The sequence below is a fragment of the Epinephelus lanceolatus genome, chromosome 5 (genome assembly GCF_041903045.1).
Source record: "Epinephelus lanceolatus isolate andai-2023 chromosome 5, ASM4190304v1, whole genome shotgun sequence".
In the NCBI taxonomy this organism is placed as follows: domain Eukaryota; kingdom Metazoa; phylum Chordata; class Actinopteri; order Perciformes; family Serranidae; genus Epinephelus; species Epinephelus lanceolatus.
In genome coordinates this window covers 21,933,460-21,959,938 of record NC_135738.1, presented here as the reverse complement: position 1 = coordinate 21,959,938, position 26,479 = coordinate 21,933,460, and the positions used below count along the sequence as shown (strand labels likewise).

The 26,479-nt window shown below is 40.3% G+C and overlaps 1 protein-coding gene across 1 annotated transcript in view; it reads left to right on the top strand.

The window, feature by feature from the left end:
• Positions 1–14,951: 14,951 nt before the first annotated feature.
• roraa (RAR-related orphan receptor A, paralog a) overlaps positions 14,952–26,479 on the top strand; it is a 221,048-nt gene continuing 209,520 nt past the window's right edge. The window contains exon 1 of the mRNA XM_033635427.2: positions 14,952–15,265. Within this exon, the coding sequence (XP_033491318.1) occupies positions 15,112–15,265 (154 nt within the window). The 5' untranslated portion in view covers positions 14,952–15,111. The remainder of the gene's footprint in view (positions 15,266–26,479) is intronic.

Genomic DNA, 26,479 nt, shown 5'->3' with positions numbered 1-26,479 from the left:
GTGGAATGTGGACTAAAGCAAGCAATATTTCCCTGAGATATTAATAAATCAGAATGCCATGAATCGGACCTCATCAACAGATGCTAAGCAAGTGCTTCACTGCAGTTGGCAGCCACAGATAACCGTCCACAATGTGTCTCAATTTTTCCTTTTCCTCATTGGACCGGCAGTATAATGCTTGAGAAGGGGGTCGATGACTGAGAACACTGGCCTCATTCCTGTCTGACGCTTGACACCTCCTTTCAATTTCCTCCACCATTTAAGTGGTCAAAAACAAAACAAAATCGATACGTTTGAGTACTGATTTTAACATTGATTACCGTGGCAACAATTAAAGATTCAGAGCATTCAGGTCAGCCCTAATTTACACCATAAGTTGATGCAGAAGAGGCAAAAATTGGTGCATAAATTGGTTACATATGTGCCCCCCCCCACAGTGTTGAAATGAAAGCTACGCCCTTGCCACAGGTGTAGATCTCAAAATTTAGAGCATGTGCACTCATCAACCCCCCAAAAAACATGAAACTAGCAGAGGATTTTTATTTTTTAAGATATTTGCACCATAAATTGATGCAGAAAAAGCACAAATTGTTGAATAAAAAATTCCCCAGAATGCAGGAATTAAGTGTTTGATACTACTACCGATGTTGAAATGAAAGTTATGCCCTCGCCACAGGTGTAGATTCCAGGGTGGGGACGCAGGGGACATGTCCCCCTTTACACCATTTACACCATAAATTGATGCAGAAGAGGCAAATATTGGTGAATAAAAATTCCCCAGGATGCAGGATATTAAGTGTTTAATGCTCAGAATTGTCTGTTGGAGGACCCCTGACACCCCTGCTACATATGTGTCCCCCCCAGTGTTGAAATGAAAGCTACACCCTTGCTACAGGTAAGGGAGGGGACGCAGGGGACCCATGTGCATTCATTACCCTGCCCCACCCTTTTATTTTTTACTTTTATTTTGACAGAATTAAAGACATTTACACCATAAATTGGTGCATAAAATATCCCCGAAACTGCAGGCAATTGTCAAGTGGAGGATAGGCCAAACCTTCCATTGCCTTTGTCCTTGCATGTAACACAACATATCTGTTGCCATGAGAGCCATATACCTCTGAATATGTTAGATCTCAGTGTAGCTTTTACAACAGTAAAGCTATTTTTTATTTGTTGTTTGAATCTACAGCACAGTAATACTCTGTTTTTCTCTAATGCAACAATGTGTCATGAGTATTCCCAGTCCGACGTCTAAGAGCAACACTAGAGCCGGTCACATCCGCTCTTAATGTGGATGTATGAGCAGGTCAGGCCAGCTGCGGAGACGAGAGCAGAGTCTCTGTCCACTTGGCCCACTGCCCCTGCCTGCGCACACAGCGCAGTGTGCCCACAGGCTACAACAACAACACACAAAGAGTGCCCCATGTGCTACATCACAAATGAAAGATCAAACATCAATGTTCACCATAGGCTCTCAGAGCAAGCTGTTAATCACAGTGAATTTAATGTGTTCCAGTTGAGAGATCACCCCGAGAGTACTACAGTTAAACTGTGTGTTTTCAGCGAAGAGTTTTTGTTGTTTGCTTTTAAAATGTCTCCACATAATAATAATGTACACGTTATTGCACTGCCACAGAAGAATTGGACGAAATTGCACACAATGGTGTTCTTTATGTTGTGTGACTCTCCCTGTGCATTATATTAAAGTCTCACAGTATACATATTGGTTAATAAAAAACAGTCCCAGTGCATTTAAACCACACAAGTCACACAATATAGAAATATCACAGTGCATTTGCAAGGAAAGAACATGTTTTGATGCAAATACCAAACGCCTCTCATCAGCCTGGGTCGAACTTGAGCATTCGCCAAGATGCCCACAACGGAGAGTTCAGATATCAAATTCAAAAAGACGGGGCAAATCCCCGAACGTGGGAACAAATAGCCCAATGGCAGTGACTCACCTCTTTGAGAGGCTTATGCAAACCCAGGGGGAAGGTGATGGATTTTTTCCCTTACCTACAGTGAGCGGAGCAGATGCTGGAGAAAGATTCTGGACGTCACAAGAAGTAAAATATGAGCGCAAGTGTGTGTGTGTGTATGTGTGTGTACATGAAGCACTAGTTCACAGAGTTCTGGAGTTTCAATAACTTTTGAAATACTTGGAGGGTAAAAGAGGATGAGACGGAGGAGATTACACACCGTCATGGCACGAGGAGCTTCTCTCCAGGAAGGCCCAGATCTCTTAAGTTACATTTGAGGGCTTGAGGTTTTATTTATTGACACATTGGAGACAAAAGGAATTTGCGAGCGCATGTAGATGAAATGAACAGCATATTATATTTAAAAGTTGCGGTACACTGTGTTACCCAGGTGGAATATTGTTTGATCTTTTTATAAAACATATGAATCTCGTAGTGAAATTACAGTCAGTTACTTGATTTTTCTGTTACAACTGATAAATATTTTTCCTAAGTAGCTCTTGCTAGTGACAAACTGGTTGTTTTTACAACCTGATCACCTTACCTGAGACTATTCCCAATTTGAATATATTGTAATATACTGATTTACTCATTGTGAATGCATTACGGAAATGCTTTGTGTCCTGGCACACAAGTTGAAGTGAGCCTGATTAACTCACTCCGTCCCGCGTGCACTCTTTCTGTAAAACACTTAACTTTTCTATTCATATCTAACAATTTTTCAGCTCCGTTAATGCAGGCATTGTTTATTTTGAAAAGGTCATTAGAGTTGTGAAGAGAAGCGGGCTGTGTAGAAATGATTTGATTGAGGTAGTGGAGGTAGCTCTGGCACCGTGAGTTATGGACACCCAACAGAGAGGAGCCTCTTCATTAGTGGAGTGATTAAAATTGATGGGAACCTATGGAGCTCCAGCTCCCCTGAACTCCCTGGAGCATAGCTCTCATTCTGCGCTCATTTATTTGGGACTTTGTGTTGATCAATAAAAGGTGCCTGCTGCTCACTACGGGGTCTGGCTGGGGAAAAAAACCCACCTAGGAAAAAGAGAAGAGACTTGTTTTGTTGTTGAAGACAAACATTACTGGGAACAATTCAGGCTTTATAAAACCACCGGGAAAACGACAGCTTTGGCTGTTGTCTCTGTGTAATTTTCTTTACAGGATGTCTATTTTAGTCGTGGTGAATTTCAGACTGACGTTTAGCAGCACACAGTCTCCAAAACATAGTCTCAAAAACTCAGTTTTATCACACTTTAACCTAAAGAAATGTGTTTTAAGAGAATAAAGATGCCGTGATCCATTCCTGAAGCTTGTAAATATGTGAACAAATTAATTTAACGGTGCATTGCTTCAGTCAGGATTTATTTATATGCGGCATTTAACTGATAGGAAATAGATTGTCAGTCAGTGTGACATTGTACCCGTGATTGCTCTGTTTATAGTTTTCATCAGGATGTGGACTATGTTTAGATTTTTTTTTTAAATAATCACAGTGTGAAAATCATTGCAATATTATTTTTACATTTTTTCACTCAGTCTCTGATTACATGGAACGCCTATAAATCTTAGTTGTTAGATATATCACAAGCACACGTCTAGATAGATGGTTATATCTCTTGTGGAAATAATTTACTAAAGTAAATCAGCGCTCTCTCTAGATTACAACAGCTTTACACAGAAAATGTCATATTGATTAAAGGCATGTTAATTAAAGTTTGCGCAGCCTTTGTGGACAGAGTGATGCACTTGAAACTGTAGTGGCTAAAAGGAACAGGAATTAATATCTGTGTATTGGACCAGAGCCAGATAATGGGCAGAGATGCTGAACAGAGTCCAGACTCTCTTTGTCTGTGTCCAGCTCTGCTCATTAGAGTGGTGCTGTGCAGCTCATGGCCCATCGCTCCCCACTGCTATGCAGGGCCTTGCCTAAACAAACAGAGATGATGTGAATCACATGTCAGATGATTGCAGGAAATAAGAGTTTCTGCAGAGCTCAGGGTTTTGCAACACAATATACATGTGAGGAATGACTTAAGTCCAGGCAAGATTATTTATATTTGCTCAAATTTCTTATCAGCACTGAGACTGTGTTGCATGTTAAAAACTAACAGTGTAATCGGATTAGTTTCAGTTCTTGTTGGATTCATTTTGAGTGTTTCAATTTGTTCAATATAATGATTTGTATTAGTGATGCACCAGTCTAGTAGGTAGTTAAAGCCAGTGGTTCCAAACTGGTCTAGCCACTGGGTCCAGATTTCTCTTTGGTCATTAGTTCAAGGTCCACACAGTTTAATATATTCATCGTTATACTTGCGTTTGGCCATGCCGTTTAGCTAGTTTGCTGTCTCTGTTAAGTAGCTGTGCATTGGTCCATTACTCTACAGCAGGAAATGGCACTTCAAAATAAAAGCTATGTGCCAGACATTCACTGTACTTGAAAATAAAAGGTGTTTTTTACAAACTTGACATGTTCATGAGTCACTTGCAGTCCATTCAGAATGAACCCATGACCCACTTTTGGACCACTATAAGTGACAAGAAATTGAAGTACCAAAGATATGTTCAAGTTCATTTAGAAAATAAGGCGTTACATAATTTGCGAGTTTATTTTTAAACAGAGAAATGTCTCCTCCATTATTTGTTTTGGTCAGAATTCTTAAAATGAAACAGAAATTTAAAAGACCCTCTTCAAACATTTTTTGTTAATGTTATGTCTTGCAGTAAAGACAAGGACTATCAGCTGTCATTAACGTGCTATCAGATTTTTGTAACCTGAAATATCAATATAGCTATAGAGCTATCTCACATTGCTAAACAAATAAAACTCAACTGCATGGAATAGAACGTGACGCAAATATACAATGTAGTCCTCAAACAGACCCAGAATTTATTATTCATAATAATGCTCCAAAAAGTAAGAGACCTATTTATCTTAGTGACCAACCCACAGTGCTGTAAACTCATTAAACTAATGGCCGCTCTGTGAGTGCTTTCTTATTCAATAAAATATGTTCTACATCCGGACTGCAACTTTTCCAGTGACAAAGCTAACAGAACGTAGATTAAGTGGAATACTAAGTTATATTTATTTGTGTATGGCTGGCTTTATGAAAAACACTATGTATTATGAGCTATTGTCCTTCTTCACTAATACCTTACTCCCACCCAAATTAGTGTGTAGGCCATAAACTCTGTTCCCATTGCCAGTAGACCAGAGCCACGTACACAACTCAGCAGACAAGCCTCTCTGTTTTTTGTTTTTTCCCCCTGGTGTGTCACGGGCTGCAAAACGGGTTAGTTAGTAAATAGAAAGCAGCATGGAGGCCAGTAAAAATGTTTATTCAGTCACTCTCTCAAACTCAGTACAGAATACATTTTGAACGATGTTTTAGTGCTGTTTGGATGAAGACGGACAGATTTTTGTGGCGGTCCATCATTGCATCACCACGCATAGCAAAAGGGGCTAGAATTATTGCGTCCACTGATGTGTCGTATCTCCATCGCTGCCATTGGAGCTGAGGCCAATAAATACCCAATTATTACTCAAAATACCAAAATTTAGTCATGCCTTTTGGTTTTGGTGTGTCACCCAAAGATTTTCAGCAGCTCCACCTGGCCACCCCTTTGAAAAAGAGTTTTGAATTTCTTGTTTCAGAGTTCTGTGGAAGCTCGGAAAGATGGCCGAAGAGGTTTTTTTGTTGTTTTTTTGTCCGACCACATTCTTAAAGCAACTCTTACCTTTCTTGCATTTCCTCCTAAATTATGTCCTCATTACATCTATGATAGAGGTAGGCGTTGGCAAGGTAATGTTAGATACACCAAAGAGGAGAGCGAGTGTAATGTTGCCACCAAGACAGTCAAACGCAACCCTGGAGTTTTAAAACTCAAGTTTTAGAATAAGGTTACAGTGCTAACATTAGATAGGAGCGTTAACGTTACTAGTAAGTGGAAACGCACAAGGAAGATAACGTTAATGTTTCAGAGGCTACACTACAGTAGGCTAACGTTATCCATTAGCAACTGGATGCTGTGTTGTCATATAACGTTTTAGCCTATGTTACATTAGAGGCAAACTAAAAATACCTGTCCAGCAGAAACTCTGCGACCATCTCGTCCCTTTTTAGCTCAGGATGAAGCTGCATCACGTCTTCACCGTTGCTCGAAAGCAGAGTCGAAGTTGGCCTGAGTTTTGGCTCTTGTAGCATCGAGTTCTCTCTTAGTGGTAGCTTGTGGGGTGAGAGATGTTAAGCGAGCGGTTACGTCAGTCGGAGGCCTCCACATGGGGAAGACAGACAGGATGCACGGCCGAATGCGATGATTGGTCAGAGTTTTCTTAGAACCACATGAGAATGGTATAATTACGAGTTCTTATCTCTGGTGGAATTCACTTACATTTTAGTGTGCCATCAGCTTATTAATAGCATTTTAACCTAAACAAAGAAAAGCGAAGGTAAGTGTCGCTTTAAGTCTTTGAACAGAAAATCCTGCACACTGCTCTTGCTCAGCTTCACAATTTATTAGTAACACTCACATTTTGTCTTACTGGACCTTTGTAAAGAGGGTTCAACGCCATTATTTACAGCATTATTTACAACCTGTGAAATGGGTGGAGCAGTTTCTACTTAAGTTCAATGTTGTTGTCCAGCAGGACCGAAAAGTTGGTGTTACTAATAAATTGTGAAGCTGTGCAAGAGCGTGCGTGACTTTCTGTTCAAAGAATCAATAAATCATTAACATGAGAGTAACTAGCATCACCTCTCAGGCCCCTTTTTCTCACAGTAACAAAAATAAGATACTCTGAGAATGACAGTATAAGATGGTCGTGACTTTTCTGTCAGTGCAGTTTTCATTTATCCTATATGCAACATCTAATTTGCTTTTCGACTTCCTTTTACCTGCAGCAGTATCACAGCTCCATCAGCCTGTAATCTGCATGACCTGACTCAGACTGAGCCGTGAAACTTCATGCACACTGGACAATAATTCCACTAAATTAACTCACACTTAAAGTGAAGAAATGCAGAATTATTAGAATTTTTATTACAAATCGTGAACTTTGGGAAAGGCCTTACTCAGAGAAAAGTATATCTAATAATTAATCTTGGGTCCTGGGGTGTATAAAAGATAGTTTTCTGGTATCTGGATACCATCTGAAGTGATTTCAGCTTTAATTTTGTGTGCCTGCAACCTCTGACTGTGCTTTATTAGTTGGTCTCCCAACTAATGAGGCAAATTTGCTACTACCCTTGTATACCATGTTTTTTTTTTTTTGTTTTTTTTTTTTTAAATGATTTTGTTTCACAGTGTGGGTTATGATGATTAGGATGTTTCCACATTTGAACTTCAATCTTAACAAAATTGTAACTCTTACACTGGTACACACTTTCAGATCTGCCAGCAAATGATGAAATAAACATTTGCCGCTCTAACAACATCTAAATTGTGAACAGTACATTTTAACAGAATTAAAATGACTTCTTTTGACTTGAGCCCTGTGATTTCTCTGTGTGGACATTTCACCCTCCCTAGCCCAGCGGATCCAGAGAGAGGCAGGCTTTGAGGAAAGTCTTTTTGTGTTAAAGCCTTTGAATATCTATTCTTTATGATCTCTATTCCCTCTGCTGAAGTTCAGAGTGTGCGTGAGCGGAGGAAGGGGAAGGGTGGAATCATAACACTGATGATGAGATGACACCGAACATACTTTGGAGAGCATTTTTGATTCTTTACACATTTTCCTAAACTCAGACAAATATATCCAGAAGCTATCACTGTATTCCATAAGCTGGTTCGATGAATAATGGTTGTTATGACAGGGAGCAGTGTCAATCAGACATGATAGCTTGAAGAAGTAAAATAAACATGAAACAAGGCGAATAAAAAGAGAGTTATATAAAGCTCTCCTTGATGTTCAGCATCGTACCTCTTTACCCCTAGCGTGTCTGTTCTATAATGGCACAAAGTAGGGATGGGTTGGCGCTGTCTTTTTCATCTCGCTGCCTTTTGTTAGTATGTTGAGAAGAGGCAAAGAGAGAGGGAGAGTGGGGAAGGAGGAAGAAGAGGAGGGTGCTGGGGATTGGACCCAGTCCCTGCACACCCAATTAAAGGAATCTTCTGCTCAAAGACACAGTCTGGCAACATGTGTTCTGACATTTGTCTTCCTGAGTGTTGTGATTTACGGTACCATGGAGCTAAAGGCTAAATTAGCAGCCGCCCAACATCAGAGACCGCACAGTAATGTCGGATGGGCGAGGGTTGTCAGATAGGATCAGGCAGGCAGCGTGCCGCTGTCTTGTTTTCATCATCACATGCAACAGTATAGGCTGGCGACCATGGTGCTTTGTTGACTGACGAGTCAAAATAATGTTCGCTGTAATGCAAGATCTGCAAATTATATTCTGTGTGATTTCATGTTAACATGTTAATCGACATCAAATCAAGGAAGTGGCAGGACATAAATGTAATGACTGTTTACCATATCTGCCATATTGTACCTCCTTACACAACCAGTGTGTATTAATTCTGGAATGCAATAAGAATAATTTCATTTTCAGTACGTTACTCAGGTCTGTAATGAACAGAGTGGAAAGCATGGATGGACCGCCACTCTTTACTAGTGTTAGATGAACTTCTGCTGCTACGTTTGTATCCATACACACAGATATGAAATATTCCATCCTGGATGTGGGATTGTTTTCTCTCCTCTGAACCTTTTAAAACATAAACTCTAATCGAGATTCTCCTTCCCCAGACACTGCTTTGATCTCTTCCTGTGGGACCTGTTTGTGCCACACAGGATTCTCCGATAAGCCTTAGAACCAGGCAGCAATTACACTACTAATTACACAAGTACAAAACCTTGACCTTGCACTCGATTTACCTGCCTCTGTGCTGCGCCTCAGAAGCCAACTTCTGCAAGACCTCTCGCACGCAAACAAAAACAGACACAGCGATACACAAACTTGTAAGAGCAAATTGAAAAAAAAAAAGCACAAGGGGTCCTTACACCACGTGCACAGAACTGCCGTGGAGTCGCGGGATGTGCCATCGCAGCAGCCGGTGTAGAGGTGTGATCTCACAAGGTGAGTGGATGCTGCTGGAGGAGAAGGCTGCCTTGCGGTCAGCAGGGAGGCAGAGGGCCTCGGGGAAAAGCTCTTAACTTCTGTCAGGCACAAATAACCACGCCATTTTTCACCTCCTGATTTTTAACTGAGAAAATCATTCCGGTCCCCAGTCATATGAACTCTACGCACATGCCATGAGTCAATTCTGGCTCTGACAGAAAGGAGTTCACTCGAACCTGCAAATCTTTATTTTCTCACCTTATTTTTTTACAGTCCAGTGTTTTGGAATATAATGCGTAATATAGGCCAAATATCACAATATTTAGATACCTAAAAAAAAATATTACAACAATGCTATATGGTTAACTCTTGGTGCTTTCACTGAATATTTACACAGAGATTTTTAATAAATCATCATCAGTACTGTGGATATATTGACTAAGTGGGTAAAGGTAAATAATAGAACAGCTAGAACAGTCTTCTGCTATACTACTACTTACATACTTTACTGTGATGCAGCCTTTAAAACTAGGAATGCTTATGATATTACGATATCTAACATCTAAGACAGTATCTAGTCCTGCATCACAAAATCAATAGAACATAGATATATTGCCCAGCATAGTATATCATCATAAACTACAGACAGAATAATTGCACTGGCTGTCTTGATTTCATGCTACACAATGCAGTAAGACTGTGAAAAATAAATAGCAGTTGTCTGTTACTTATCAGATGTCCTTATTTATTCCTCAGGAGTACATATAAAATTATTTAATTGCATGAAATGCATAATTGCTATCGGGAATCAGTGTACATCTCAGAGGTCATAGCAGCTTTTGATGTGGGTTAGGCAGAACAGATGAGGCCCCATTAACACTCTTGTTTTCTACATCTTTGCTAATATGACCCTGGAAAAAAAAACTTGTAGAAATGGTCGATTTAAATACATTGACTCACATTAATGCACTTGTGATTTAGTATGCAAAGGAATTCCTCTTTCTACAGAGATGTGGACATAATGTGTTAACAACCTGAGGCACAGTGTGGACACAGTGATTTACTGTGGTCAAGCTGCTGCTAGGTGGTGCTATTGGTAGCACTGTCTCTGAGCGAGGGGCTACACACTGAGAGGGAAGCAACACTGTGGACTCATCTGTCTTTGCTGAAAGTGTAAAGCTAATCCAACATGTAGCTCTCCTGTAGTTCACTTTGGATATTCCTTTGCATTATGTGTACACACTGTACAATAGACAGCACTTTCCATGTTTGCTGAAATAACAGCAATGACTTTTCAGCCGGCTCCCGGGTCTGCACTTGTGAGGCGCTGATTCTTAAAGTGAAAATATATAAGAGCATGTGCCCCCATGCTCGAGTATGTTGCCATACATCACATCATTTAACACTTTGAACTGTCAGAAATGTGTCACTCCGTCTCTCTCTTGATACCTTCATCTGTCAGAGTGAAATCATAAATACAATCATTTCCCCAATGTTGGCTCTTTATTCTGTCAACCGTTTCAAAATGTGACTGTGCCTCTTCATTTCCGACGCATGAATAAGTGAAAGGCCATTAATATGTCTCTTTCATTACACTCTGGCACTCTGCACTGCATGAGCATGCAAAGAGCAGCGTGTTTGCTGGGCTCGGGTTCTGATGTCCGATTTGTAAGGCAACAAAGATATGTCACCATGTCCGCATAAAAAAAAAATGTCATTCTGAGAATACTTTTTTTTTCCTCCTGCTGTTTAAATAGACAACTAGTGCAGAGCGTGGAGTAGAGTGGGTTTCATCGTGTCTGCTTTAAATTATGAGCAACATTTTTGCACTCATCTGAATTAATTATTTTTTTGTAAACACAGCTGAATGTATCTTTTTAAAGGAAAATTAATACATGATTAAAAATTCATGCCCTACATGTAACCTTCTGTACTCTGCCTGATTGTAGATATAAACAAACATTTCCCTAAAATGAACTGTACAAACATTATGAATCCTGTGCTTGTGGCCAAACTGGTCAAACGCATTTTCCTGTGTGTTTTTTCTAAAGATCACCTCGTGCTTTGACAAACACATTTTTCCCTCTTTTCTATCGCCACTCCCAAGACAAGATTAGAGGAGAAACTCATCAGTCTTCTTGGCTGTTGTCTGATAAACTTTTTATTTGAAGGGTGTCCTGTCTAGTGTCTCTGGTGTCTTCCTCCAGTGCACTCCTGATTTGAAATATAGCCTTACATAATGAGGGAGAAAAATAGAGCGGTGTTGCACCCCTGAGCCGGTGTCAGCTTAATCAATCATTTTTAAACACAGGCAGGCATGCTTACTCTACTCGCTTCACATCCGCCACATCCTTCCCCTGCTCAACAATGTGACAGCAGCATAATTCATTTTAACTCAAAAATTAAACAGGCAGCATCAAACTTGTCCTTGCATCCTTTTGGCTTAAACACAGCGCAGCGTGCTGGCCTCAATGTGTGTTCATGTTGCTTTTGTTTGTAATATTACTCTGGTTTTTGTAGCTGCAAATCTCATCTCTTCATATTAAATACAGACGTACACACACACAGTATAAGGAGTGTTTAGATTCACCTGCAATGCATATTTTAAATTACAAGCGTGGGTGTGCACATGCAAGCATGCACTTCTCATGCCGGTTATGCGCATGTTATGTGCTCCTCTGCTATTCGGAGGTAGGATTCTGAGTATGCTCACATCTCTCTCTCTCAAGTTCAAGATCCTCGGCATCGATGCTGAACATGCAACAGGCGTGGAATGTGAGAGTAGGGTTCACACGGTCAAATTGCAGTGGGTCAGGAGGTCAGGGAAATTTGGAGGAGCTAAAGCCGAGCAGAAGGAATGGAACTTGGCCTCTTCGCTTGGCAGTGAGAGATTCCTTCTGGCTCTCTGTCAAAAAGTCGGCCTCGGCTCCAAAAGTTATATCATACTCTTGTTGGTGAGTTACATGCAAAGAGTGCTGCACTGGAAACATGAAAACACAGTCTCCCCCTGTGACTAGTCCAAGCTTCAAATATTGACTTTAGTTTGTGTAGGATTTAGTGTGTTCAGTATCTTTTAATATGACTTAAATATCTCACGTTATCGTCTTCATGTCTTTACGTTTTCCAAATCTGCCACATGCTCAGGGACTTAAAAATGTGTTGACTTAGCTACTAGACAAAAGCTTTGCTAACCATCGTGCTCTGCGTCTCTCACCTTGTCTCACAGCCATGTTTGACACTATTTGCCTTCATGTAAACAATGTCACCTGACTAATGAAGTGTTTATCCAGCTTGAAAACAAACAAATACATGAAAGGTCAACGCCATTAATAAAAGCTGCACAAAACTCCCATGCTAAGCCGAGGAGACCAAACCTAAGACACTGAACCCCAATAAAGGACAAGACGAAATAAGAGGACATCAGCAAGACTCTGCTAAAAGTACATCACCTATAACGTAACATTTAGCAGTCATGTAGCACAGCTGTTGGGTGTGGATGCAGTCAGATACAGTGTTTATGTGTATTGTTTTGGCTGTGTTTAGTCTGTGACAGAACCCTTACATTTGTTGTCTTTTATGCTGTTCATGTCTTATTTAGAAAAGAAAGTAGCAGTATGATAATATAGGACTGAATTACATAATTTATCACTATAACAATAACACTTTATTTGGAGTGTCCGCCTACGGATAGTTTTTAGATCACTTGTGACATTTTAGCAGCTTATTAGTTGAGTTTCATCAGTTCAGCTGTTTGGCTTTGTTTTGAAGATGTTTAATAGATTATCTGGAGAGTTTATTTGACAATTTTCATTTTCTTTGTTCCGCTCATGTCTATATGCAGCAATTAGAGTCACAATCAATTTTTTTTAACACATAGTCCATGACATATTACCTGCCCCTCTCTTAAAACACAAATAATCATAAGAAATAGATGGTCTGACAGTTTAACGCCCACCACCAAAACACACATCTGTTTTATTGTAGTCCGTGCAAACTGGTGCTTTAACAACTTTTATAAATGTTCTGGTAACACTCTGCATTTTGCTCTAAATACAACTAACAGTGTCTGTAACTCAAATTAGTCTTTCAGTTTAAATAATCCTGACTTGATAAACACAACTGTTGGTGTGCTCTCTTGGATCTACTTCATGAATAATTCTTACTTTTCTGTAATGTAACCAGTGGCTTCATGTTACGTTGTATCATGTATGTGTTGCCCCAAGTGTCCACACAATAATTTAAGTACGGCAGAATAAGTGATCATTGCCATGTGATCTTACACGTACTTTGCTTTGTTCGAAACAAAAATCTTTACACATTCTATATGAGATTTATATGTAGGATTCATGAACATACATATCTCAGAATAACTTAGCTGAACTTTAACTATTCACTGCAGCAGGTTCAGTAAATAGCTGAACTAAATTATTCTGAGAATATATAGTTGCTTTGTGTGTGGATGAACATCTACGGACAAAGAGAAAAACTTGAATCGTTGAATCGCAACTAAAAAGCTGTTGAAAGGTTTAAAAGGCTCTATAAACTTTCTGTAGGCGGGCTATTCACATAAAGTGTTACCATTTATCACAATAGCCGCTGACACTGCATGAGCTTTGAAATGGAAAAGATAGTTTTTTAAACCTTATTAAATTAACTTTGTTTATGTGTAAAGGCAGGTATACTGGTCCCAATCAAATGCAGTCATCAAGAGGTTACAAGAGGTTGTGTGAACGAAGGTAGTTTTCACAGACAATAAGAAAGACCTTGTAAGGTCAGCCTTATGAATATACAAAGTGTTTTTTGATCACTGTATAAGTTTAATAGTTTTTGGCTCAGTGCTCTCTGTGTTATCACCGACTTGTCTATCAGCAGTCTGGCTCTGCACAGAGAGGGCAGGACCATGTCAAAGTCCACGTGCACCGCTTTAAAGAGGCGGGGTTTCCGCCTCGCAGCTCGCCCACTGATCACATGCAGAAAGCATGGTGTTTGTAATTGCTGCGCAACAAGCGGTGCACGGGTGCCGGCTGCCAGAGTGACGTTTTGATACCAACTGCACGCGGCGGTGTATCTTAAAGATCTCCAAACTGGTGCCAATGTGAAAGTTTTATTAGAGGAGGGCGGGAGACTCTCAGGTTATTGTGTGAGTGAGTGAGTGAGTGAGTGAGGGAGGAAGAGGCAGCAGACTACTCAGAAATGCAGTCCGCTCCTCCCATAGGACGGTGGGAGATGGTGATGATGATGGTGGTGATGATGATAATGGTGGTGATGATAATGAAAATAATGAAGAGCGCTTTCCTTGTTTGAATTCTCAGACATGAAAGTTGTTGTATGGTCGGGAGCAGCATGCAGACTGCTGTAAGCTGCAGCCAGGCACCCACACTGAATCATTTAGCAGTAAATAATTTCTGTACCTCCACAGCTTTTCACTGAGAACTTGCAGACATTGTGTGTTTATAATGCAATATAATAACGTGCATGATACTGACTATATTTAGCAGGAGTAGATTTGCAGATTAAAGCCAAAATAACAAGCACAAGACCTGCAGCTTTCATGGTAATGATGTTCATTATTTTCAGTTTAACAGCCTATTAAAATGAAATCATGGGATGATGCAAATGCATGTCACTGTGGGTGCATTTGGGCATTTTTTGGCCAGTTTTCAGGGTCAGATTCAGCAGCAGCCTACATGTAGTGTTATTAAATGTGCCCAAGTTGTGAGTAAGATAATACACACATGTATAAAGCTGCTGAGCAAGGTTAGACAGTAATAAAATATTGCCATTCCCATGTAAAACTGCGCAGGGTCGATCAGCATGGATTACTTTCAGGCCTACATCTATTCTTCGGCTATTGACAACCTCTCCCTTTTCAGTGTGCATGACTGGAGCTCTCACTAGCGCTGCTAGTGGACAATCAAACCTACACACCCACCTCCAGACACACTCGCATTTCTCATTTCTTACTTCTACTCTAAATTAGATAGCAAGACGCAGTGCCGGAGCTCACAGATCGCATAGAATTAGTTTGAAGTACTAGCGGTAGTTAAACAGTAAATCTGAAATTCAACATGGAGTCCCCTCCAGATCCAGCGAGCGACCCGGGCAACAGCGCCTCGGAGCCGGCTACCCCGGTCAGGGAAACCCCGGTAAACCTGGAGACGCTCCGGAAAGCGGACCATCCAGCCCCGGTTCGAAGGCAGACCTGTTCCAGCACCAACAGAGGTAAGCGGACCGTGATTCGCTTTATTTACTGTGTGGGAAATCAACACCGATGGCGGATTTTTCCTCAAATCAAACTTCAAAATGAATTAAATCGCTTCCCTCCTCCATAAATAACTGCACAGTGTCTTAAATTCACCCAACCACGGAGACACGGCTCTTTATTTAGTGCCACCGCGGCTTTTACGCGTTCGGCTGTAATTAGTGCCTTGGTGTGTGTTGCTGGTTTTCAGGCTCCACTGACAGCTCAAATCATAGGGGGGGTGATACGGTCACAGATGTCACATTTACTCTGACTGCAAGATAAATCAATTACCCAGCAACTTCGAATTGACCAACGGGAGCGTGTCTCGGTGCCAAAAGGGCCAACCTGTCCTCTCAGACGCGATATTGTCTAAGTGTCAGAAGTGAACTTTTTGGCAAACTGTGGGCTAGTTTATCGATCAGTCCCATTCTCCTTTTGTAAGGGGACGTGTCCTCCACTATTCCTCATCCGGCACACAGCGCCGTCTGGCTGGATTTTTTTTACATCTCCAGCTCAGATTTTTAGGCTATTCCTGTGTGCACAAAAAAGAGACGCCCCAGCAGCTGGATTTTGTTTAGCTCTCCAACACTGTTGCAAGCATGAAGGCGCTGCAAACCTCCACATGATCACAATAAAAAAACTAACCGGGCCTGTATTGTCAATTTAGCCTGTCAAAAGTCTGTCTGCATCGCTGCTGAGGACGAGTTCATTTGTACATGATTTACCCACCACGTCCCGTCCATGTTGTACAGTACAGACAGTATTTAACCACACCCCCTCTCGGCTGTCTCCAGCACAGGCTAACCGGGCTCATCCAAGTTCAAAGAAATACTGATTTCTCTGCTGATTCTTGACAAACACACTCGGTGCGTACATGACAGCGAGGCGAGCTGTGGACAATTAATTCATTGAACGGTGGCTTTTGCGTGCGCACTCTTCCTGTGCGCCAGAGTATATTTAGAGTGTGATATGGTGAATGTGGAATGTAAGCTGGTTATGTAACAGGTTTAGCCATAAACAGAGGCGCGCAACTGAGAACAGAAATCATCATCGCAGATCTTTTCACTTTACACAAGAGTTCCCCACACCTCCACTCCTCCACTGCCCGTGAAAAACTGCGGTTGTTTAATTAGAAAAGAAACAGAGAAATCACTGCACTTGAGCGTGTATTTATACACACACACACACACACACACACACCACTGAAGGGAAACTGTGTGACTTTGTGGGTTGGCACAGCCGGAGCACTTATGTAATAGCGGGGCAAAGACAGGTAGTTAGGAGGCTTCGTGGATTGATTTCTTTTTTCGCAAGTCTGACTTTGAGACACTCCTAACCTGCTGACCCATATTCACCCCACCCTTTTATGCACAGGATTAAAGTGCGTCTGGGAAAGAGAAAGACAGGAAAAAGAACGCCTTCGGTCTGTTATGTAATGCTGAATGGGTGAAAAAAAACAACACATGTTCAGTGGGACAACCTCTGCAGCTTTAGAGGAGTTTCCCTGCACTGAAACTTCATTTTGACCTTTGTGCAAAGAATAAGAACGACTGTTGGGGAGCGTTAGCAGCAGGCGGCTTCAAGAAAAGTTTTGAGAACTTTTTAAAAACTTAGTAGAAGTCAGAATTTATTAGAAATCAGTTCTGAATGATATCCTGAATTAATTTTCTTCTGATATGTTTAACTGTGTAGCTCCGGTGTGTGTCGTCACACAGGACGCCTGCTCAGCTTTTACTGTTGTAACAACAGGCTATTAATTTTTTATCTTATCTTTAAGCATCAGAGAGTTGCCATCTGTAGCTTTGATGCACAGTTACATAGAAACACGCCTGTTATGGTCTGCCATCTAATCTATAGGCTCTTACAGACGTTAACATTATAACACCCTAACAGTTGGCTGTTTTAAAAGACACTCACAAAGCAGATTATGTATTAATGTAAATATTCACATTGCAGGAAAACAGAGGGAAAGTTTCATAAAGCAGTGATGGGGTAATTGCGTCACTTGATAAAGCACTGATGTTAAAGTGCAAGTGCTCCATTGACAAGTAACTACAGTTGGATTATTGTGTCGGCACACTTCAGAGCAGGGTTACTCAAAAAAATAAAACAATAAAAAAAAACGTTTATGGCTCATGGTGGTGTTACAGTCTTGTAAGACACTCTTTAGGATTACAGCTCCACGCTGAGACTTTTCGGGCCAACCGCAGAAACCAACATCTGAAAGGCGGCAGACACTCGCTCAAGCGCAGTTTCTCTCTTTACGCCAGCTGTATTAGACTTTCTGAGGATGCACATTTTCTTATCCTGCATGCAGAGCATTTACTGTTTTAACCCTGAGTGCTAATACCTTTTAAGTAGAAAGGGCTTACTTCAGCAGAAGCTCCGCTGTAAGACTTGAGTGGGTCAGAGAACAGGCCTTGGAGGGCTGTGGATATCATTACTGGAAAGAAGAAAGGGTGTTATTTTCATATTGCAAGATCCCCTCGCTTCGCAAATTTGGAAACAATCAATATTAATGGCTTGGTTATATAAGGTCACGGTCTCTGCAGAGGCTTGAAACCTCACAGTTGCACAGGGAAGCCGTGAAGCCGCAGATCTGATAAGAGCTCCGGTGTCTTGGATCCTGTGTTAACATGAGAGTGTTTGAAGGTGTGCGTACGGTACATGTTGTAGTGCTGTAGTGCACTGAGTGACACTGACCACTGCACTTGTCTTCTCATGCCGCACACACACTTGTTATTGTCATTGACGGTGACAGTGAGTCATCTGAACATCATGTTCCTTCGTTAAGGAGAAAGAGGTGGAATTGATTGGTGCTCACGCCAGAGTAAGAACAGGATAGAAAGATCATGTTGCTTTGAACATTGTGAAAGTTGTCACCAGGTAAAGTGTGGTTTCCTGCAGCAGAAAATATTCCAGCACGTCTTATTAACTTGCCTCGTGTCATATCTAGATTGAATCTCTTTTATTTTTTCATACTAAACACCAGCTTCAACCCATTATGTCACATTTGTAGATTGTCCCGTTTTAAATGTTTCATCATTGGAAGCAAATCTTACCTGACACTTCCACTAATCCACACTGTAAAGGCAGAGTATAAAACATTCAGTCTCCTCTTAATGAACACGCTTTCGTCCGGCAGTTTTATTTTTGGGCAGCGAAACGAGAGCTCTCGGCTAGAGTGGCAGCATTTATTCAGTTGTTGTCGACACAAGACGGATGAGGTGCAGGAGATGCAGAGGCTTTTAAAAAAAAGGTTTTACACAAAATCTCAGAAAGCCCGCAGTTGGCACGGGAGCTTGCACGCCACTCGAGTGGACAGCAACATTATTGAGGCTGTGGCATTCTCAAATTCAATGAATTAGGGCTCCCTGCCCGGTGGAGAGCATGAAGATACAGGTATAGGCTTATAGCTGAGCCTTCAGCTCGGACAGATCCGGGAGAGGAACTCCATTAGGTGTCTCTTTTTTTCTGGCTGGCTGCCTGTAACATAATATCGAGTTTCAGTCCTCCTGCGCTTTTCAATCCTTAAATGTGGCAGAGGTGATAATATCATCAAGCCTTTTATTGGTAGCTGTCACACAGTCAACATTGTTAAATGTTAATAATCAGACTGTTGAAGTCAAAGCTCAGTATTTGATCTATTCACATGAAGTTCTCCAAAGACTAGCAAAACAGTTTAACTAGAAAGGATAAACAGTATTTCTTTGACTGTACACTGAGCTGTTACATAGACGGTGACATCTGCTCTCAGTTTAGACTTTGGCACTGCCACCTTTGGAGAAAAAAAAAAAAAGGTCTTCTGTTTTTATGAGCTTCAAAGGTCAAATTACATATCAGCGTCAGTGTTCTTATCTAAGGAGGATGGAGCTGTGAATGTCAATATTAGTAGTTAAATGAGCAGTGATTGAGATTTTATCATGTCAGGTGTGAGGCTCTTTCTCGCCGTCAGGTAAAGATAACATGGTATAAAATATATAAAATAATGAAATATTGTTTTTGGCTGAAATTTCCCTTCTTATTTGTAAAGAGCTGTAAAATGCGAATTAATTTTTAGCTCCTATGAAATTAAAAATCCCTCGACTCCTTTTCATATGTGTCTTCCTCGATGGAGTCTTTTGCTTTCACCCATCATATATAGCATATATATTCATATAGCAATAAACGTGATATTTGATTTTTTAAGTTTACCCTCGTGACAAAGCTAACTAGCATTAGCTGAAGTAACAGATTGGATGTGTTTGTGTCTTTTTACAGAAACTTGCTTTGAATTTCCCAGAGTGTCTTTATTGTGATATAAATGGCTCAAATTTACTTTTAAACTCATTATATTCAAATATTTAAATGAAGTCCCCCTGGTTTTAGGAAACAGGTCATACTTTGCAAGAAAATTACACACACAGAGGCATGTTCTGGGACCTTTTAAATGAAATATTTTTGGTGCTTTATATATTTAAAGAGCAGGCGTTTGAATGTTTTGAGCTCAAAAAGTGAAAGTGCGAGACTGAGCGGCAACTTTGACATTTTAAGGTTGTTAACCGCTTGTTTTAGTTTGGTGTAACTGTGCTGCATCTATGAGAGTTTAATACATTTTTTGTCATCACGTATTTAATCGTCCGTATCTGTGATGTGAAGGAATTAAAAATCATGCAGTGATCCGTGATGCTGTAAAGTGGAATGTCTCAGATAAGAGAGATGCTGCATGAAAGGACTCCTGTTTTTATTGTAGGAAACTGACAGGACGTTGCTGGCCGTCTGGAGGCATACCAGAGTTCAACACTTGACCCCTGATTCTCTCTATAAACCTAAACATCTGGACCAATAGCTTTTAAGTTTCTCATGCTGAAATCTACATTCATTTCTATCACGTTTACATCATCTGTATTCTGTTGCAACTAATATAATGCAGAAAACTCGGTTTACCAGGGTTCAAGCTTCATGTATTTTGAGTCCATGTGTTTTCAATCAGTGCAGGATTTATTTTTTCTAAAGCGCAGTGGTTGTACCAGTTGTTAATTGGTGCTGACGTATTACAAAACAGTTCAGGATACACACATTAGAGGCAGAACAAAAAGTGCAAGGGTCTGACAAAGTAAAAACACCACTACAAGGATGCATTTCACAGATGTTCCAGTGTAGCTGCATCTTTTGGTAACCTGTAAGTCAGTTTTTAGATTTATCGGGTGTATACTGTAGGCAACGTGATGCAAGCCCTAATAGGCTATATTAATTAAAAAAAGTTTCGAAATGTCAAACTTACCCTAGACCAAATCCTAAAGTTTTATTCTTGTGGGACAGTTTTATTTTGGAGTTTGAATCACCAGTGGCTTAACTGGGGCTGGCGAGGAAGTTTCAACTGGTGACAGACACCAGATTTGATGTGAAATCTCCTGTGGTGAACGACAGCTCAGATCTATGGCCCATTTACAGAAGTTTGTATCTTAGATAGAAAAGTCTGAATAGTAATGACCGGAAATACTCCAGATGCATTATTGGAGGGCGTTAAAGGAGTCTAAATTTAATGTGGTACACTGTGACCTAAGTACTGGTGCTGCTTGGCTCTGCGCTGCTCTGCGCCTCTCTGATATGAAATAGCCCCCTTAGAAGAGGCCTGGAGGGAGAGAGGTGGTGAGAGGGGTCTGAAGGATCACTCGGGAGGATTCTTATGTCGCATCTAGACCCAAGCTTTTCACATCTCCACCAGTGTGGAGGGTGCAAATCTCCCAAGCAGGTAGGTAAGCCCCTCAGCACTCAATCAGGAACTTTGACCGGCAGTATCTGTGAAGCCATCATCCCTGCGCCTTTGAATCATACCGGACACATACATTCATGCTGCTTTATGTCAAGTCATGTCAACATAAAGCCGTGAGTGTCTGCACATTCAGAGTAAATATTACCACAGAGCCTTTACGGCTTCATGCAGGCTGCGGGGTGCTGACATGTGTTGAACACTTGAGAGAGAAATCAAGATGATCTCCCGGCCACGGAGACCTTCTGTGCATGTGTGCGCTTTAAATCAGGAAAAAGTAACGTTGTAAAATCTTAAGTATGTTAGTCAAACGGCCTCACCTCAAGAGCCTCTTAACTATTATTTATCCTGCTTTCTGAAGGCTAAATGGCCCTCATGGCAGCTGGTTGAAGGGCTGTTGAGTGGTGTGCTCCGACATCAGGCGAAGATGAAAATGGAAGTATGTGTAGCCGCAGATGCAGAAGAATCCATGTGCTTTCGTCTTTAGTTAGAGTGCTAATAATGAAAGTTAACAATGTCTGCACACGTATTCTCAGGATGTATTAAATATAACTAGAAGAGTCGAGAGGAGAGAGAACGGTCGCAGGAATTGCTGAAACTATTGGTCTTGTTTCAAACACATCAGTCTGGCATCATTAGTCCCTGCATCATTATTTCACCACATGAAGTTTTTGTTTTTCATTTGCACAAATCCATCTTCAAATTGAACAAATATTATAAATAATAAAGTTGCAGGAGCAAGCACATTTTTTCTCTCTAGTGCCTACACTTTGATTTTCCTTTGCTCTTTTCACACCGGGTAAGGTAATAATACTGAGGAAAGGCGAAGCACGCACATCACATCCTTCGCCGTTATTTCCGTTACATCAGTACCGCCGGAGTATTACTCAACAAAGTTTATTTGTCACCTGGAATAAACAAAAAACTTTTAGAGACAAGGGAGATAAAACGACTTGAAAATCAGTGTCATTTCTGTTGGCTTGATTATTTATATTGGAATAACAAGCGCGACTTAATCTCATAAATAAAAAAGGGAGAGATACAGATCCGTCCCCTCCAGGTACTGCCGCCACTTAATCGAATTAGCTCCACTCTCAGGCTTGACGGGCTCTTCAAACACCCCTGGTGACTTCTGAGTGCCGATTACAATCAGCTACTATTTTCAGCCTTTGATTAAAATCTGGTGAGGTTGGACAGAATTTTTTTGAGCGCAGAACCAACTAATTATTAACATCGCAGCCCATCTCTCTCTCTCTCTTTTTTTTGCCAGTTACAGAGGGCCAATGGGCTGGAGTACTTAAACAATACCCATAAGTATTAATCATGTTGAATCACTCAGTGTGAAACTATTAGCTTCTTCTTATTGAAAAATCTCACACTAGTCTGTGTGTTGTCCAAACACGGATATTTTTACTGACCCTTTGTGTCATTTTAAACAAATCTGAGAGCAGAATTATTTGTGAAATCAAAGACGGCGTTTGTATTTGTTTCACAGTGTAACATCCTAACACTATAATCTTTTTTAGAGCTGTTTGTACAGACGTCCTCATCTGGCAGACGACAATAATGCACACAGTCATTTGCTCGTAAAATAATAGAAGATGATCACGATTGTTCATGCCTCACACAGTATGTCATAGAATCATTGTAGTGTGCCTGTCAAACACAATTCTGCTCTTTTGTTAGTTTCAAAAGGCGGCTTTTGAATATGAATAAGTCACTAATGAATATTTGGTTCTTGCGTGTCTGTGGATTGATTGCTTTAGGAGGCGTACTAAGACAGAGTGTGGCACGATGGGGCTCAATCAATGCAGCAATGCTGCCGCTGTGCTGCTTTCTGACAGTGATTGAAAGACAGAGTCACTCTTCGCCATGTATGCTCCTCGAATCCTGCTCTCATTCACTGACAAATATCAGCTGTCTGATCAATCAATATTTGCAGCTTTATTTTACTAATGCAGTGCTTAAGAGGCAATAATTAACGCCATGCTGGGTTGTTAAAAGCCTATTTTTATGTGACAGACAGAAATAGACACACAGAAATAGGAAGATGAAGGCCTTTGGTTGATGTTGATAGTGGCACATTGTGCAGACATCCCTTATACACTGCACTATGAACTTATGAAGAACTTGCGCACATAACAGTTCCTGTTGCTTTTAAGTTATGTTAATGCTCAAAACTCAAATTTTCTTCCACTTTTAACTGTTGCTTAATAGCAGAATAGGATTTATTACCAAGTAGGTCTTCAGTTAAATGAATTCGCCTTGTTGTTTGTTTGGGTCTGGGAAATCAAACAGAAATCATTGATGGTAGTTCTCAAAGTTTTGATGACTACGAACCATTTCAGGGAGCCAGCATATGATTGAGGGTCGCACAGGAAAAGTGCAAACCTTGTGACATTTTTATGACTTTTTAAAATTAGTAACACTTTACAAGAACTGCTGATAGTGACATGTTACGCTCAAATTACCTTCTTGTATTCCATATTTTAATGCATTTGAAAGTAATTTAATGGAGACAGTACAGCAGTCAAACAGTGGCTTCTGCTGGGGTACGGTAACACTGCTTGGACAAACTGCATGCAGAACTGCAGTTTATCATAATAATAAAACCAGTAATAATAGTGACAGTTTGTTCAGTATATTTATGAATATGATTACTAGGGCGGTCAAAAAAACATGTTCATTTTGATTAGTAAATCGCAGAAAAAATAACGTTCAAAAAATGAACGCTGATTAATGGCATTCCAAGGTGCCCTTTGACCTGGTGTGTCATTGAAGGCCACAGTAGCTTTGTCACATGATGAGGCAGACTAGACGACGCTGCTTGGCCCAGATGGAACTGTTGATAGGAGCACCTCTGCAACTGGTAAAGGAATTTTCGTATTATCGGAGTACTTCAAGCTAGCACAGCGTCTGACGCTAATGCTAGCAGCCAGCCTCATCAAGCGACCAGTTGACCAGGCTTTCAGACCCAAACTGATTAAGTCTACCTGTGACTGACTAACTAACACCCTTGTGAAATGGATTGCAGACCAGTTTCGGTGGTAGAGGACAGGGGGACAGTTGTGTCCAAAATCCAGCAACTTTACTACGACAAATTTGCCAAAATTCATTTGAACTGAATTTTTTTGAATACTTTAACAACAAAAATTGATGTATGCGATTAATTTAGATGAATTAATTACAGAGCATGTAATTAGATTAATTTTTTTGATCGCTTGACAGCCCTAATAATTACGTTTGCTAATTATTTTTTCAGATGGATTTTTTTTCTTAATTTTTTTTAATCGATAATAATGATAAAAAATAAGAATAAATAAATATATTGAGGGGATGTGCCCCCCCCCCCCCCCCCCCAATATATATTATAATTACTTATTGCTTACTGCCTAAAATTGACATTTCAAGAGGGAATAAAAATAAAAGCAAAGTAATGCAACAGTCAAGAACATAAATATATTTTATATTTTATAAATGGTTAGGGATGACTAAAAAGTGTATTGATTTTAGCTAAGTTAAGGAGAGTACTTTGGGAAAATCTCAGGTAAATAAAAATAAGAAGCATCTACTTTGTGAATTTCTGCTGGCGCCAAACCTTCATCAGCTTATTCTCTCTTAATAAACTGTCTTCATTCAGCCTTTGTTGAGGGTTTGAGTAATTGAAATATAGTATGAAACAGTTTAACTGAGGGAATATTCATTCGATGTCATCTTGTGTTAAACAAGTGTGGCTTGTGATGCTCATTAATTTCTGCTTGCTCCACTTGCGGTGTTTGGGCTCTCTTCGCTGGCTCAGTGCCACAGCGTCTTCTGAAAGAGCCACTTCATCTCTGTCAGGGGCAGGTGGAAATTTGCTGCACACTTCTAATTGGACAAAGTGCCTTTCAAACTCTGAGCCATCATACACAGATCAGATTATCATACAGACCAGGTGTCAACAGAGGTTTTTCACCTCCCTCTTCCCCTACTGCTCTCTTGTGCATCTTTTGGGTCGACTTTCAGGTCATCCCTGTGCTGCGGCGCTTGTTTAACTCCCTGCCGCCTAGTGGCCCGAGGCATAATAAGCCTTGTCTAACAGATTAATTACAAGAAAGTGCACTTGTTATTTCGACTTTGGAGCTTTTATTGTAGGGCAACGGTCGGACAAAAGACATCTTCTAAAACCAGGAGATATCAGAGTAATTTTCATGTGATTTAACAGAAGATGACTGCCTGAGGCCCTCAAGCACATCCCTCCTAAGTTTAAAGTAACAGCTTGGTCATCTTTTCTCTCAAGCACAGAAACGTTTTGCAACAGCCAGAAAGAGTATGTGAGGCTGCAGGCTAGCTCACAGGGGGCTTTAAGGTCTGCAGTATAGCTCGGGGCCAGACCTCACTGAAGTTGTTAAAGCAATAGGTGCAATCTTCAGATCAATTCTTCACATAACAGGTAACCATAGAGAAAGAGCAGGGCTCATCTGATGTTATTTAGTCTGTTTGAATCAGTCAAAAGCATAACTGCTGAATTTTGAATGAGCCGTGGAAATGAAACAGACTAGTGATTGATGTAAGGGCAGTCTAAACACAAGAAGATAAAAGACTTTTTCCGATCATATGTTTTACAGATTAAGTTTAGAAAAAAAAGTGGTAAAAAAGGAGGTATACCAACTCTTGTGGACAGTTTACTGTAAAAAATAAAGCTTTTGTCAAAATTTTCCAGGGCAGATTTGACTCTCAAATGTCCACTGAATCACTGGCCTTCAGTGGTGCAGTACATCTGTGTGTTGTGAGTGCAGCAGTTGGAGGAAATATTTTCTGTTCTGTATGAAAGGTAGTATGAAAGTTAATGGAAAATAAGATGGTGTATAAAATTGAACCTTGAAAAGCAGCCCAGGTAATGTGTGTTGAAAGACAGAACAAACTGAACTGATTACACTAAGTATTGTGTTTCTGTCAGTTTCAGCTGCGTTTAGTGTCAAAGCAGGAGATCTACCCGAAACCTGATTCTTTTTTTGAACAAAGCTTAATGGTTCCTTTAAAGTAGGGATGCACTGCTTGTGAATCGGTCTGATGTTGAAAATAACAGTTTGGCCGATAGCTGATACAGATACATATTTTTTTTTTTGTTTTGTTTTGTTTTTGTTATTTTGTACTTGTTGTTATTTATAACCCCTTTTGTGCCAGGGAAACAAAAAAATCTTCAAAAATAATTGAACTGTTTTCAAGTAATTCAGTTGTTCATTGCGCTGCCTTTGAATGAGCACAAATCCAATCATACAAATTTATGAAACAACCTTTCATATAACCTCCGTTCACGTGAAAAACATATTTAAAAAACTGCTTTCAAAACCTTCCTATTATGTATTTCATAATTCCCTCTCTAATACTGTGTAATAGTAATAATAGTATAGTAGTAATATATATAGTATAGTAATAATAATACTCGGACACAGTTGTC